The sequence below is a fragment of the Phyllopteryx taeniolatus genome, chromosome 2, assembly GCF_024500385.1.
Source record: "Phyllopteryx taeniolatus isolate TA_2022b chromosome 2, UOR_Ptae_1.2, whole genome shotgun sequence".
In the NCBI taxonomy this organism is placed as follows: Eukaryota; Metazoa; Chordata; class Actinopteri; order Syngnathiformes; family Syngnathidae; genus Phyllopteryx; species Phyllopteryx taeniolatus.
In genome coordinates, this window is record NC_084503.1 from 24,966,982 (window position 1) to 24,983,981 (window position 17,000).

Consider the following 17,000-nt stretch of genomic DNA (forward strand, 5'->3'; position numbering starts at 1 on the left):
GTGTTCTGCTGAGTGTGGGATGGGTGTACGAACGCGGGGCATCTTGTGCCTGACCAATCACATGAGCAGCCTCCCTCTAGAGGGTTGTGGTAGCGAGCGGCCCCCCGACTCTCAAGTGTGCAACACAGGCCCTTGCGACAACGCCATGGAGTGGTTCACCGGCCCCTGGAGTCAGGTATGAACAAGTGAACTTACAGGTAGGATGAACATGTGACTTTTGAAGTAACATCAATGTTGCGTGTCTTCCAGTGTTCTGCAGAGTGCGGTGCTGGCAGCCAGCAGCGGGCGGTGGTGTGTCTTACGAGGTCACACGACGTCGTGGCCGTGGCGCCCCAGTACGAGTGTTCGTCGCTGGAGAGACCGCTCAGCCGGCAGAGCTGCAACGTGAAAGCCTGCGGAGCAAAGTGGTACTACACAGAGTGGAGTGCTGTGAGTGATGCCCTGCATACTATCCATCCATCTATTTTCAACACCACTTATCCTGGTGAGGGTCGGGGGGCGCTGGAGCCTATCCCAGCTGACTTCGGCGAAAGGCAAACTACACCCCGAACTGGTCGCCAGTCAGTCGCAGGGCACATATAGACACGGACAACCATTCACACTCACATTCACATGTGTCCTGGGTTGTCCCCGGGGTTTCCTCCCGGTGGGAGGCGTCCTGGAGGCATCCTGATCAGATGCCTGAGCCACCTTTTGGCTTAGCTCCTTCAGCACAACAGACCGATACAAAGTCCGCATCACTGCAGACGCTGCACCGATCCGGCTGTCGATCTCTCGTTCCATTCTTCCCTCCATTCTCCTGAACAAGACCCCAAGATATTTGAACTCCTCCACTTGGGGCAGGATCTCATCCCCGACCTGGAGAGGCCACTCCACCCTTTTCCAACTGAGAACCATGGTCTCAGATTTGGAGGTGCTAATTTTCCTCCCAGCCGCTTCACACTCGGCTGCGAACTGCTCCAGTGAGAGTTGGAGATCACAGCTTGATGAAGCCAACAGAACCTCATCTTCTGCAAAAAACAGAGATGCAATACTGAGGCCACCAAACCGGACCCCTTCTATGGCTCGGCTGCGCCTAGAAATTCTGTGTATAAACGTTATGAACAGAATCGGTGACAAAGGGCAGCCTTGGCGGAGTCCAACCCTCCCCGGAAACGAGTCCGACTTACTCCCGGCAATGCGGACCAATCTCTGACACCGGTCGTACAAGGACCGAACAACCCGTATCAGGGGGTTCGGTACCCAGTACTCCTGAAGCACCCCCTAGAGGACTACCCGAGGGACATGGTCGAACGCCTTCTCCAAGTCCACAAAACAGAGAAAGAAAAACTGAAATATCATCCATCCATCCATCCATCCATTTTCTGAGCCGCTTCTCCTCACTAGGGTCGTGGGCGTGCTGGAGCCTATCCCAGCTATCATCGGGCAGGAGGCGGGGTACACCCTGAACTGGTTGCCAGCCAATCGCAGCTGAAATATCACACAGCCATAATTATTCAGACCCTTTGCTCAATATTTAGTAGAAGCATCCTTTTGAGCTAATACAGCCATGAATCTTTTTGAGATGCAACAGGTTTTTCACACCTGGATTTGAGGATCATCTGCCATTCCTCCTTGCAGATCCTCTCCACTTCTATCTGGTTGGATGGTGAACGTTGTTGGGCAGCCATTTTCAGGTCTGTCCAGAGATGCTCAATTGGGTTTAAGTCAGGGCTCTGGCCGGGGCATTCAAAAACAGTCACGGAATTGTTCTTAAGCCACTCCTTCGGTATTTTAGCTGTGTGCTTAGGGTCATTGTCTTTTTTTAAGGTGAACCTTCGGCCCAGTCTGAGGTTCTGAGCGCTCTGGAGAAGGTTTTCGTCCAGGATATCCCAGGCACAGGGAGAACATGCAAACTCCATACAGTCGTGGCTGGGATTTGAACCCCGGTCCTCAGAACTGTGAGGCGGATGTGCTAACCAGTCGATCACCGTATTTGCATTTGTATTTCCGTTTTTGTCTTCAAGGAAAGTAATTTGTTGGCTAATGTCAGTGGTGGGGCGGCAGCCCTCGAATGACCAGCCGCCACTGCTCACCACTGAAATGATAACAGTTTATAAACTAATTGAATCACAGATCTTAAAACCACCCAAAATACAGTCCCCTCCAAAAGTATTGGAACGGCAAGGTCAATTCCTTTGTTTTTGTTGAAAACTGAAGACATTTTGGTTTCAGATCAAAAGATGAATATGAGACAAAATTTCTGAATTCCAGCTTTTATTTCAAGGTCATCTAGATGTGTTAAATAACTCAGGACAGACCACCTTTTGTTTGAAGCCACGCACTTTTCAAGTGAGCAAAAGTATTGGAAAATACTATAATAAAGTGAATAACATTTAATATGGTGGCACAACCCTTACTTGCAATAACTGCATCAACCCTGCGACCCATTGACTTCACCAGACATTCTTCATTTGAAATGCTTTTCCAGGCCTTTACTGCAGCCTCTTTCAGTTCTTGTTTGTTTCTGAGGGTTTCACCCTTTAGTCTCCTCTTCAGAACCCAAAATACATGCTCTATTTGGTTAAGGTCCGGTGATTGACTTGGCCAGTCTGACCTTCCACTTTTTCTCCCTGATGAAGTCCTTTGTTGTGTTGGCAGTGTGTTTTGGGTCATTGTCTTGTTGCATGATGAAGCTTCTCATGATTAGTTTGGATGCATTTTTCTATAAAGTGCCAGACAAAAAGGTTTTGTCAATTTCAGAATTCGTTCTGCTGCTACCATCATGAGTTACATCATCAATAAAGACGAGTGAACCCGTTCCAGAAGCAGCCATGCAAGCCCAAGCCATGACATTACTTCCATCATGCTTCACAGATGAGCTTGTGTGTTTTGGATCATAAGCAGATCCTTTCTTTCGCCATACTTTGGCCTTTCCATCACTTTGGTAGAGGTCAATTATTGGTCTCATCAGTGCATAAAACTTTGCTCCCAAACTTTTGGGGCTCATCACAGCACTTCTCTGCAAAATCCAATCTGGCCTTCTGATTCTTTTTGCTGATGAGTGGTTTGCATCTTGTGGTATGGCCTGTATATTTCTTCTCTCGAAGTCTTCTTCAAACAGGGGATTGTGATACCCTCCCCCTTGCCCCGTGGAGGTTGGTAGTGATGTCACTGACTGCTATCTTTGGGTGTTTCTTCACAGCTCTCACAATGTTTCTGTCATCAATTGCTGTTGATACCCTTGGCCGACCTGTTCGATGTCTGTTGCTCAGTAGATCAGTAGTTTCTTTCTTTTTCAGGACAAGTTGTTGTATTGGCTATGCCCAATGTTTGTGCAATAGCTCTGATCGATTTTCACTCTTCTCTCAGCTTCACAATGGTTTGCTTTTCTCCCATAGACAGTTCTCTGATCTTCATGTTTGCTTAACAGCAAATGCAGTTTTCACAGGTGAAACCCAAAGCCCAAAACAAGCACTATCTAATGTTTAAGAACTCAATCTAAAAGGACACACCTGAGCAACTAGAAACACCTATGAGCCACATGTTCGAATAGTTTTGCTCACTTGAAAAGTGGGTGTGTTCAAACAAAAGGTCCCTTGTCATGAGTTGTTTAATACATCTAGATGTAAATACCATGAAATAAAACCTGGAATCCTGAACTTTTGTCTCATATCCATCTTTTGATCTGAAACCCAAATGGCTTCAGTATACAACAAAAAACAAAGGATTTGACCTTGCCGTTCCAATACCTTTGGAAGGGACTGTATATGTACTTCATGCAGAAGTAGTTTCATGAGGACAGATATTTAAAGTGTAAATTTAGAGGTTTATTAAATGTCACTTTCTGGTCCATGCAGTGCTCCAAAACATGCGAGGGAGGATTCCGTGTGCGTGAGGTGCGTTGTCTATCCGAAGACATGCAGTCCAGCACCGACTGTGAGGAACGGCTCAAACCGGCCGAACGGGAAGACTGCAACCCTGAACCTTGCATACCTCAAATAGGTTGGTCCTAAAAAGGCGCACCAATTAGTTTGCGTTATTCTGTCTCTGATCTCTGTGACGTTCCCATTGCAGACGAGCACTGCAAAGACGAGTACTACAACTGCAACGTGGTGGTCCAGGCTCGCCTGTGCGTCTACGACTACTACAAGAAGACTTGCTGCGCATCGTGCTCGCGCCACCCTCACAGACACTCAGTGGTCCACAGGGGACGCAGCTAATGCTCGTTGGGACAGGAAGTAGAAAGATTTGCGTGCTGGAAAGGACCGGAAACCGCTCACCAGATGGACGGGACAAATCGAGGAAAAAGCAACATGGCACCTGTTAATCTATTCAGTTATTGGTCGGAGCTGTCCTGATGATGTATTCAAGAACACTGGGATTTTAGATGTATCCCATTTGGAGTCAACAAAGTCCAGCCTCCACAACCAGCTGACAACTAGCTAGCGAACTACCTGACTGACGAGCCAACTATTTGACCATTTAAATGACTAACTAGCGACCTAAACAACTAACTCACTACCTTAACTATTTGACAAACTAATGTCTGACTTACTAACTAGCTAACAAAATTAACTATTTTACTTACTTTAACTATTTGTCTAATTATTTGACTGATTGACTAACAAACTGCTTAGAGACCTAATTTAACGCCTTCAAGTAGTTAACTGACGAGCGAGCTATCACACTATTTTACAGATTAACTAGCTAGCTGTTAGACTGACTGTCTAACTCTCTATCTTACTAATTGACTAAGTCAATTAATGAAATATTTATCTGACTGCTAAATTAGTTCAATAGCTGACCAATAATTATTTTCCTATTTCATGAATAAATAGCTAACTTTGAACAAACTTACTATTTTAACTGTTTTCCTGACTGCCTAGATAGCTAACTAACTTTTTAATTCCACCAATATGTAAATATAAATTTAGTCTAAATGAGTCTTTGGGTGACGTTTGTCTATTGGGCTTCATTGATTGGCTACTATTTGGTTGGAACTCTGTGGAACTCCAGACTTTGAGACACTTTATAATGCGTGAAATTAAAATTTTGGATTTCCCAGTTTTCTTAAATGCAGCATCACAATCTTTAAAATGAAAAGCAGACAAAAGCAAACGCACATGGACACTCCTGACTTAAATGTAAATATGTAAGCTTGTTTAATTTTTATTTGTTAAAACGACTGTTTAAGAACACTATTTATTTATGTATCTCTCCTCGGAGAAAATGCTGTTAAAAATATTTGTTTTGCTTTCGCTTATCTACCAATGGTGGCCTCCTGGTATATTGCTCCCAAATATTAATGTTTAATTACCGGGGGGGGAGGTTCCATTCCAAAATGCTGGAACTGCTGCGCCATGGATTACCATACATCTTTGCTCATTCACTTTGCTCCATTAACTTATTCACCAACCCTTTTCCCCTCCCTTCTGAGCACACAGCTATAAATATACTGTATATTATGATACGTTCAGGGACCTTTATACTCTTGTTGAAAACAGGTTTTGGCTCTTTAAAAAATACCAGTAATGGACCGACGTACTAATTAGATAGCTTGCAAAGTAACCATTTTCCTTTAACTATTTGACTGTCTAGCTAAACCCAAAACATATATACATACATATACATATATATACATATATATATTATACATACATATATATATATATATATATATATACATATATATATATATATATATATACATATATATATATACACATATATATACATATATATGTATATATATATATATATACATACATATATATATATATATATATATGTGTGTGTGTATAAATAAAACAGTATACTTATAGGATATAGGGCACACTTTCCCTGTGTGACAAGAGTGGCATCTAGTGGCCATTATCCGCAAGTGCACCCTGTGAATGATAAGACAACAGCCATCCATATTTGCAAAAATTACATTTTATTCACTTGTACAGCATTTGTTTTGTGTCAATTTTTTGTAAAAAAAAAAAACACTTCCTTAGGTGGTAAGTCTTTTAATAATAATTCATGTAAATTTTTGTGTTCAACTGCATCATGATCAAACTTGTATGTGTTCATCCTGTGTTGGTTGATTGTTTAGTTTTATTATGTATAGAGAGTTGTGGATCAAAATTTTTGGCTGGACACGAGCGGGCTGAAAGGTTTGTCAGAGTTGCTCATAAAGGCCTCAATCTCATCCACGTTCCTTGGTACACAGGTAAGCAGCTCAATGCCGTCCGCGGTGACGGCAATGTCGTCTTCGATGCGAACCTGCCAAGATGGTTTAAATGGGACACAATCAATGAAAACACACTAAATGTTTACACACAACATAAACATTATACTTATTACCATGAAACACAATAGAGTGCAGACCAAGGAATTAGGATTCCAGGATTGACTTAAATTCCTGCATCCGCAAAACTGGCATGTTAACTTCCGGTTGTCAACGTAGTATAGTGATAACATGGTATGTTTAAATTCACAACAGTGTTGCTGCCGAGAGCTATCTCCTCTCCTTTGACAGCACAAACCCCAGTTCTAATGAAGTTGGGATATAGTGTAAAACACAAAAACAATACAATGATTTGCAAATCTTTTTCAACCAAAATTAAGTTACAAAGACGGTATTGCTTTTTAGCAAATCCAAGTTTCTCAACGTACAATTGCAAGGAATTTAGGGATTTCATCATCTACGGTCCATATCATCATAATATGATTGAGAGACACTGAATGCCTGAGAAACTTCGATCCTTCAGGCGGCTCTGCATTAAAAAACGGCATCATCGTGTAAAGGACATTGCCACATATACACTTAAAAAAAAACAAAAAACAACAATCTCAGTTAATACAGTTAATCGCTTCATCTACAAACGCAACTTAAAACTCAACCATGCAAAGCGAAAGCCATAGATCAACAACACCTCAGAAATGCTGCCAGCTTCTCTGGGTCCGCGCTCATTTGGGATGGATGATATAAAGTGGAAATGTGTGTTGTGGTCTTAAACTAAATTACATTATAGTCAAAGGACTAAGACAAAATTTGCTATCAAAATTAACACTGGTTGCTACCATCTACAAATGCAAGTTAAACTCTACCATGCAAAACAAAAGCATACCCAGAAATGCCTCTGTCTTCTCTGGGCCCGAGGTCATCTGAGATGGACTGATGCTAAGTGGAAAAGTGTGTTGTGGTCTGAAGAGTCCACATTTCAAATTGCTTTTGGAAATCATGGACATTGTGTCCTCATGGCATGGGTAAAATGCACATCTGTGAAGGTATCATTAATGCTGAAAGGTACATATGCAAGCAACATATGCTGGCATCCAAGCAACTTCTTTTTCAGGGACATCCCTGCTTATTTCACCAAGACAATGCCAAGCCATATTCTGCATGTGCTATAACAGTGTAGTAAAAGAGTGGGGACAATAGATGGGAGCAGAAGCCCAAACCTGTCTCCCAATGAAAATGTGTGGTGCATTATGAAGTGCAAAATACGACAAAGGAGACAGCGGACTGTTGAGCAACTGAAGTTGTATAACAAGCAGGAATGGGAAAGAATTTCGCCTACAAAGCTTCAACAATTAATGTCCTTAGTTCTCAAACACTTTTTGTTGCTAAAAGGAAAGGTAATGTAACACAGTGTTAAACATGCCCCCTGTCCAAATGTCCAGTTCAGGGTGTACCCCGCCTCCTGCCCGATGACAGCTGGGATAGGCTCCAGCACGCCCGCGACCCTAGTGAGGCGAAGCGGCTCAGAAAATGGATGGATGGATGGATGGATTCTGTTTTTATTATGTCCCAACTTCATTGGAATTGGGGTTTATACTAGCACCAAACTATAGACTATAGCTATTGAATAACCCCAGGTTATCACACATTCAATGACAGAGGTTATTATTCAGTCAGATAGTATCCCAGTAGCTTGTAAAATATTGACAGCGGAAACTGTCATGCCGGCTGACCTTTACACTGGAAATTCTTTATGCGGATGCACGGCAACGCCACTGGATGACTGGTTTTTGTTAGTTTTTTCCCCCCCGATCTAACTCAATTACTATTCTATTAGCTAGCTAGCAAACATATTGGATAGCTAATTTACAATTAGGCTAATTGACTGACAACAAGCACGCTAACTACTTTATCAACTAACTATTTGACTGATTACCTCACTAATGAAATATTTGACTGACTGACTAATTAGTCAGGTAACGAATTGTTCTGGGTAGCGACATACACTACTTAACAGTTTGTTCACTCATCCAACCATCTTACTAACTGTCTGACTCACTCATTAGTTAACAGGTTAGCTAGTCAACTATTTGACTAACTTCCCAACTAACCTAGTAACTAACCAACCAAATCGCATTACATCGAACTATATAAACTAGTTCTAAAGTAATCTAACTTACTTTAACACGGACCGACGAACTAACTAGCTAGCTAGCTAAGTTAAGCTATTTGACTAACTAACATCAACCACTTGACCGAATTATTTACTAGCTAAGAAGCTAAATACCTCAGTAACTTCAACAATTTGACTGACTTAAGTAGTTTGGTCTCTAACTGACTAACCACCTTACTGTATTTGACTCACGAGCTGGCAAGCAAGCTAAGCAAACTCAGTAGGTCAAATATCAAATATTTCACATTTGACTAACTACCCAAGTAACTATTTGACTTACTAACTAGATACCTAGAGAGTAATTAACACAGTAACAACAGCTTGACTAGCTACTTATCTAAACGACTTTAAAGTGCCCCAAAACGTAAATCCTTGTTTTGTTTCGACAACCCTAATTCCAATGAAGTTGGGATGTTGTGTAAAACATAAATAAAAACAGAATACAATGATTTGCAAATCATGTTCAACCTATATTTATTTGAATACACTACAAAGACAAGATATTTAATGTTAAAACTGATAAACTATATTGTTTTGAGCAAATAATCATGAACTTAGAATTTTATGGCTACAACACGTTCCAAAAAAGCTGGGACAGGTGGCAAAAAAGATTGAGAAAGTTGAGGAATGCTCATCAAACACCTGTTTGGAACATCCCACAGGCTAATTGGGAACAGGTGGGTGCCATGACTGGGTACAAAAGCTTCCCTGAGTTGCTCAGTCATTCACAAGCAAAGATGGGGCGAGGCTCACCGCTTTGTGAACAAGTGCGTGAGAAAATATTCAAACAGTTTAAGGACAATGTTCCTCAACGTACAATTGCAAGGAATTTAGGGATTTCATCATCTAGGGTTCATAATATCATCAAAAGGTTCAGAGAATCTGGAGAAATCACTGCATGTAAGCGGCAAGGGCGAAAATCAACATTGAAAGCCCGTGAACTTCGATCCCGCAGGCGGCAAAGCATAAAAAACCGACATCAATGTGTATAGGATATCACCACATGGGCTCAGGAACACTTCAGAAAACCAATGTCATTAAATACACTTCGGCGCTACATCCGTAAATGCAACTCCAAACTCTACTATGCAAAGCAAAAGCCATTTCTCAACAACACACAGAAATGGCGCCGGCTTCTCTGGGCCCGAGCTCATCTAAGATGGACTGATGCAAAGTGGAAAAGTGTTCTGTGGTTCGATGAGTCCGCATTTCAAATTGTTTTGGGAAATTGTGGACGTCGTGTCCTCTGGACGCAAAGTTCAAAAGCCAGCATCTGTGATGGTATGTGGCTGTGTTAGTGCCAATGGCATGGGTAACTCACACATCTGTGAAGGCACCATTAATGCTGAAAGGTACGTACAGGTTTTGGAGAAACATATGCTGCCATCCAAGCAACGTCTTTTTCATGGACGCCCCTGCTTATTTCTGCAAGACATTCTGCACTTGTTACAACAGCGTGGCTTTGTAGTAAAAGCGTGCGGTTACTAGACTGGCCTGCCTGCAGTCCAGACCTGTCTCCCATTGAAAATGTGTGGCCCATTATGAAGTGTAAAATACGACAATGGAGACTTCGGACTGTTGAACAGATGAAGCTGTACATCCAACAAGAATGGGAAACAATTCCATCTACACAGCTTCAACAATTAGCGTCCTATTAACAATTAGCGTCCTATTAACAATTAACACAGTGGTAAACATTTATAAAATAAACAGTTTTATTGCTTATTTTATTGTCCCAGCTTTTTTGGAACGTGTTGCAGCCATAAAATTCTAAGTTAATGATTATTTGCTAAAAACAATAAAGTTTATCAGTTTGAACATTACATATCTTGTCTTTGTTGTGTATTCAATTAAATATAGGTCGAACATGATTGGCAAATCATTGTATTCTTTTTTTATTTATGTTTAAGACAACGTCCCAACTTCATTGGAATTGGGGTTGTAAACACATAACGTGCACTGAGAACAATATAGTCCTGAATTGTTGAGCTATGGCTTAAAGCTGTTTTTCACCTAATTTTGACTGATTTTGTGGGCGGGGCTAAAAACTATCCTCGTGACGTCAAGAGACTGGGTATATACTTTCCACTTCGTCATTCATACTGGACCCACTTCTACCAGTACAGCCTGCAATTACCCTTCAAAGTCTGCCCACAACTAAAAAAAATTACATCTTCCCTGAAGTGCAAGGTGTTTGGTGTTATTTGGGCTAACATCTGGTCCCACGCGCATTGTGTTGCGAACCGCACAGGATCAGCCACGCAGCGGCCCCACGACAGCCCTACAGAGGTTAGAGTACACGGAGAAGGTCCCGTGCAACTGCGAACTCACGTTGCGGATGAGGAAGAGGGAGGGAGGAAAAGGCATCCGGCTGTGGCCGCCGAAGGCTGCAACTTGCAATGCATGCACCACGGAAGCCCCCCACCTCCTCCCCTCCTTCTCCTCGCAAATCGTCACGGCTGAAAAGTCCCTCTGTCGATTAACAGCCCGCTGAATTTCAGTGGGAACAAAGGGGCAGAATGATTCTCTGCGGCCTGTGAAAACGTGTTATGTACATCGCTCTTTGCCTTGCAGATAGATAGGAGCTGGGACAGAAGTATTTGATTGACAGCTGGAGGCGGTATTTTCAAAGCACCCAGCTACACGCCCACAGCGTCTGGAAGCTAAAATAATGTCTCAATTCTTGACCATTTTGAAGCCTGATTTCATATTGCAATTTTTTTTTTATCCTTTCATTCATTGTCCGTCATGTTATTACTCTTTTCTGTGGTGTGTCGAATTTACTAGACATTTTTTGGGCTAGTTACTTACTAAGTAACTAATAACGCAATAACAATTTGACTAGCTACCTAACCAACTCACAATTGACTTTCACTTTTTGATTGACTAACTAGCTACTTGCATGGCTTTAACTATTTGACTGACAAAATGTGTATTGGATTGATTGACTGACTAGATAACTAACGAAATAACTATTTGACTGACTAAATGGCTACATAAATTGTTAAATAACCTTTTGACTGAAATAAACAACAATCAATATCCAAACCCCTGCTATTGGATTTGGTGGAAGGAATGAATACAGAGTGTACTGACCCCACCAAAGCCTCTGAAGCGACTGAGCACTTGGTTGTTGATGAAGCAGCTCTTTGTGGGGTCGTCCAGGGCCTGATCGAGGAGGTGGTTGATGAAGTAGATACCAGGCTCCACGGTGAGCACCATGCGTTCCCGGACAAGGCGTCCCATCCGTAGACTCTTCAGCCCAGGCTCGTTGACGCGCTCCACTCCCTGCGGGACAGCCACGTTACCGCGCGATCCAACGGATTCTCGACATCTGCCTATGAAGGCGCTCTCACCTCGGGGTAGCCGCCCACATCATGCACGTCGATGCCCAGCAGGTGTCCCAGGCCATGGGGCATGAAAACGGCGCCGAGGTGGACTTTCATCATGTCTTCCACGCTGCCCTTCAGGATGCCCACCTTCACCAGCTCCTCCAGGTGGATCTGGTCAGCCAAACGGTGCATGTCGGTCCACTTCACGCCTGGACATAGGAACGTTTTCACATTGTCAAATCTCTGATTAGTAATTACTCATTCCATACATATATTTTTCCACATCAGTTATTACTAGGGCTAGGAATAATGTATTCAGCATTCGAATCAATTTGCAAATTCCAATGAAAAAAAGCATATTGAATTGAAATTTTCACATTTGATTGGAAAAAAATGAACTCTCGTATATTATTCTGGCAGGAGCTGGAATGAATAAAGTCATCTGGTCAACTCCTTGTTTACTTCTGGTGCGTTTCATTACAGTAATGCGCAGTTGTTCAGTAGCGTATAATACGTAACGTATGATGGAGCCGTCTCTGCTGAGACAAGAATCTCTGCAGAACGACAGGTCCCATGATTAGAAGCTACACGAATGTTCATGGCAGACTGCAACAGCGGCAAATGAATTGGATAAAGTTATACAAGATTCATTCAAAATATTGTGGCAAATGACTGACAAGCGCTACCGCTAACCAGCAGCTAAGCTAACTAGCTGGTAGTAGAAAATGATGCTCGCCAGCATGGAGTACGCATTTTCCGGCACAGAGACCGACTTCAACAGACCTTTCGCCACTGCAAGGGATCATGGCGATTAAAGTAAGTCATTTTAAACTAACAAGAAACATTTTGGCATCTTCTTTATTCCCTAGAACTGCACCCACCACTGCTTTGATTATATTATGTAAATCTGTTACCTATAGATAGTTTTCCAATAATCAAGTTGGATTATTCATTTGTTTGACTATTATTTTGGAATAGCACAAGGAGTATGAGATCAAATTGATTTGATAATCGGTCGTTTACATTGTCATTATTATTATTAGTAGTAGTAGTATCACCTGGTCTGATGGCAGCCATGACTGTTCTGGAGGCCTTTAGGACCGCCTCGTAGATGGCTCTCTGGTCAGTGGTAAATTTGCCGTTGGCGGGGAACGAGCATGTGATGTCTGACGAGTAGCAGTAGTATTCACCGCCCATGTCGAACAAACTGGAGGAGAGGACATGAAAACAAAATGTCTTTCAATTTGGTAGGATTTGAATTTTTTTTCCCTATAAGAAAATGGAAATATAATGAATCTGAATCTGTTCCAAGGACCAATTGTCACCATTGTAACACTTTTATATAGTGCACAGGTAGTTTTGGACAAGTCAGATATTCAGTTCTGAAGGTCTAAAAATAACGAAATAAAACCACACCACTCACCACATGTCGCCGTCCATTATAGTTTTGTCATTGGGAGCCCCAGCGTGACCGTAGTGCAGAACAGAGGAATTGTTGCCCCTGTGGGTCACAGAGTCAAAAGTGACACTACATGAAAGATGTCAAAACACCAGAGTTGACTTTTAAATAAAGGGTTTCATGAACAAGGTGAGCACGGTATTAATGCAACAGGTTTGAAATAACAGTTTAGCCACCTCAAGTACTTCCGGGTCCCACAGTCGCCATGGCGTTAGAATTTGATTCTGTAAACATCTGCTAGTCAGCCCTACAGCATGCTACCGAGGAAAAATTAAACGGTTCAAGTTTCAGCGAACAAAAAGCACTACTGTCGATTATTGGTGTGCCTTTGTTTGAGCTACTAACTTGGTAGAAAGCTAGCTTACGGTAAAAATAAGTTAATCACTGTTAATACCCCGAAACACAAACTTTTTTTGATGTCATTTTTTAACATTATGCATAGACCATTTTACACTTGAAAATATGTGAGTTCCAGGATACACATGTCTGGAAACAATGAGTCTCTGTAACTTATCATGGAATACAGATACAGTAATCCTCCGCTATATCACGGTTCTTGCTTTGCTGTCCCGCTATATTGTAGATTTGTATTTCAGTTGTTATTCTATTTTTTACACTGTACAATATTTTTGTGTTATCCATTGCTCTCTCTCTCAATATGTTTAGTTTTAAAAAAATTTAGGATGATATATTTTCCCCAAAACTATCATGACAAACAATAGTATTGTTGATGTTTTTTTATGCCACTGATATAGTGATATTAGAGCATAATAATTCAAGTACATCCTTTTAAGAACAATTAACTCCAAGAATATATTGAACAGTGGAATTGTAACTTTGTACAATAACTAAAACATCTTCGATAAACAAAAAATATAAATAAAACACACTCAGGCTCTGTTCACAAAAATTGCACTGAACAAATAAACATTTGGCACAGAGGTATAAACGGTCGTTAATGCCTTAACAGGCAATATACTGCCAATCAAGTTTACAGTTGGTTAAGAAAAAGTGCAAAGTATAGCAACATAAACGCACGAGTAGATCAAAGCAACCAGTTCTGATTTAAGATTTGTACTACTTTTGAAAAGTTTGCAGCCTTTCTTTAAACACTGCTTTGTCAATATGTTCAATGGCTACATCTCTGAATATAGTGAGTACGCTATACTGTATATAATATGAGCATATATGCACCATATATGTTGGCATGTCTGTATTTGCATTATTTGGGCAAAGAGTTAGTGGGACGGCTGCGTTCATCTGGCTTGAATCCAAAATGTTCCCAGATCATCGCGGTAGCATTAGGCTTTGGAACTAATTCCAATTATGCCGCTCAACTTTCTATAACTTTGCAGCTACCGGCTCGTCGTCAGAAAACGTAGCTTTGAAGATATTTACTACGCTAGTGCCTGCATTTGAAAACCACACAAACGCGCGCTCGCACACACACAGACATGGATACGGTCAGTCAGAGGGACGGCGGTAGGGTCCCATCCCGCACTTTACGGTCTCTGATTGGTTTCGAGACTGGATGAGTTTTTTGTGTCTGCTATCAAGTCACATTTCTTCCTTGAATGGTTGGGTGCACAGGTGGACCTGCGCTCCCTTTTTTTTTCTTTTTTTTAAAGCAGCACCATTCAGAAGTTAGGGCGCACATGTGACCAAATTAGTCGCACTCTAGAGTTCTGTTAAAAATCATACGCCGGATTTCCAGCACCACAATGGAATAATTTAATCCATAGCATTGTGTCCTCGGACGCAGATACATTTTAGTTTATACGTCCATGCTCATTTTTGTGCGTCTCAGATGCGGGACGCACATCAAACGGGATCCCTAATTATGTAACTGACGTGCAATCACAGGCATTTTTTGGGTGGAAATATGGCTCAAATTCCGAATTGGATGATGTTAGGATGGGCCTCCTTCAGACATACGTCTTAGATAGGTTCAGGCTTGAGTCTTAGTTGTTTACTGCTGTAAACGTTCCACTGCTATGGCCTTGAATTCCTCCATTTGTCGCTCCCTATGCTTGCTCATATTAGATAAAACCAGTCAAGACAGTTGCGTTACACATAGGAAAAGTGCTGAGACATTGTTAGGCTGTGTCACACGCCTGCAAGGGTGTAGACCAAGACAGGATAAGAGGAGGGAATAAACTCGGGGTCAACAGACACTCTCCAGCCGCCGTGCATAGTCTGTCTCCCAGCGCTGTGAAATAAACTCTTCTGGTATTAAACATCCTTAACTGAGGAAATACAGTCATCTGGTAGTTAATGACAATGTTAGTATAGCAGACCCAAAAGAAAAAGTTCGGTCGGAACTTCAAGACGACATCAGCGGAGCTGGACATTTAGCAGTTCAGCTGTAATTAGCAAAGACAAGTTTAGCTTTTGGTGTTGGTACAGAAGACAGTGAAGTGGAACTAAAGAGCTTTTGTCAATCAGAGTCAAACATGGCAATTTCATAGCCTCTGACGATGTTATGTCACTGCAAAGTTTGGACAGAGGCCAGGTGGTTAATCAAGACAAGGCTTTGTGTGTAAGCACAAAACATAGCTAATAAGTGCTAATCCCCAAGAAAAAGTCATTACATGCGGCCTTGGATTCACAGAAGACCAGTGTGTGATTAGCAACTGTTTATGCGTAACCATGCCACTAATTAAGTTTTAAAGCACAAGCGTCACCCATTTTATTTTTGTTTTTTTATATTGCCAGTGTGTAAAAAACAGAAGGCACACTCACGATCCGCAGATGCACGTGTACGAGGTGTGCCGCATCCCTCCTTTAGTGTAACAGTAGTGCTGGAACAGGCTGTAAAAGAAAGAAAATAATTAAAAAACAAAATAATAGCCCATCCATTTTCTGAGCCGCTTATCCTCACAAGGGTCGCGGGCGTGCTGGAGCCTATCCCAGCTATTATCGGGCAGGAGGCGGAGTACACCCTGAACGGTTGCCAGCCAATCGCAGGGCACACATAAACAACCATTCGCACTCACATTCACACCTATGGGCAATTTAAAGTCTTCAATTAACCGACCATTCGGGATGTGGGAGGAAACCGGACTGCCCGGAGAAAAACCCACGCATGCACAGGGAGAACATGCAAACTCCACACAGTCGGGGCCAGGATTTGAACCCCGGTCCTCAGAACTGTGAGGCAGACGCTCCAACCTGTCGTCCACCGTGCCGCATAAAATAATAATGATGATAAACACTAATTAGAATGATGGTGTGCATGTGGCTAGTTCTAAACAGATTCACAATTGGCTAACTAACTAATTAACTAACATAAAGTACCCTAACATCTACGTATTTGACTGACTGACTACGCAGATAGCTAACTACCTACAGTGCTGTGAAAAAGTATTTGCCCCCTTCTCACACTCTTATATTTTTGCATGTACTTTAATGTTTAAGATCATCAAACAAATGTAAATATACGAAATATAACCCAAGTGAACTTAAAATGTTGTTTTTAAATGGTGATTTCATTTATTAAGGAACAAAAAAAAAACTATAAAATATTTATCTGGCCCTGTGTGACAAAGTAATGGCCCCCTAAACCAAATAACCAGTTGGGCCATCCCCAGCAGCAACAACTGAACTCAGGTGTTTTCTATAACTGGCAATGAGTCTTTCACATCTCTATAGAGATATTTTGGCCCACTCTTCCTTGCAGAATTGTTTGAATCCAAAAAAATGGAGGGTTTTTGAGCATGAAGGCCTTTTTTAAGGTCATGCCACTGCATTTCAATCTGTTTCAAGTCTGGACTTTGACCAGGCCACTCCAAAACATTCATTTAGTTTTTTTTAAGCCATTCAGAA

At 41.8% G+C, this 17,000-nt stretch overlaps 2 protein-coding genes across 5 annotated transcripts in view; one reads left to right on the forward strand and one right to left on the reverse strand.

The window, feature by feature from the left end:
* LOC133474132 (thrombospondin type-1 domain-containing protein 4-like) overlaps positions 1-5,632 on the forward strand; it is a 40,658-nt gene extending 35,026 nt beyond the window's left edge. For 2 of the 4 annotated variants that reach the window (XM_061765485.1, XM_061765486.1), the window contains 4 exons: positions 2-175; positions 250-429; positions 3,840-3,984; positions 4,057-5,629. In XM_061765485.1, coding sequence (XP_061621469.1) covers positions 2-175; positions 250-429; positions 3,840-3,984; positions 4,057-4,202 — 645 coding nt within the window. In that variant the 3' untranslated portion in view covers positions 4,203-5,629. Of the gene's footprint in view, position 1; positions 176-249; positions 430-3,839; positions 3,985-4,056 lie in introns of all 4 variants that reach the window. The other 2 variants (XM_061765487.1, XM_061765488.1) reach the window with 2 other exon arrangements.
* Positions 5,633-5,898: 266 nt separating this feature from the next.
* pepd (peptidase D) overlaps positions 5,899-17,000 on the reverse strand; it is a 37,375-nt gene continuing 26,273 nt past the window's right edge. Inside the window, exons 10-15 of the mRNA XM_061765495.1 lie at positions 15,918-15,986; positions 13,140-13,217; positions 12,775-12,923; positions 11,741-11,925; positions 11,481-11,672; positions 5,899-6,249 (exon numbers count right to left, since the gene is read on the reverse strand). Coding sequence (XP_061621479.1) covers positions 6,106-6,249; positions 11,481-11,672; positions 11,741-11,925; positions 12,775-12,923; positions 13,140-13,217; positions 15,918-15,986 — 817 coding nt within the window. The 3' untranslated portion in view covers positions 5,899-6,105. The remainder of the gene's footprint in view (positions 6,250-11,480; positions 11,673-11,740; positions 11,926-12,774; positions 12,924-13,139; positions 13,218-15,917; positions 15,987-17,000) is intronic.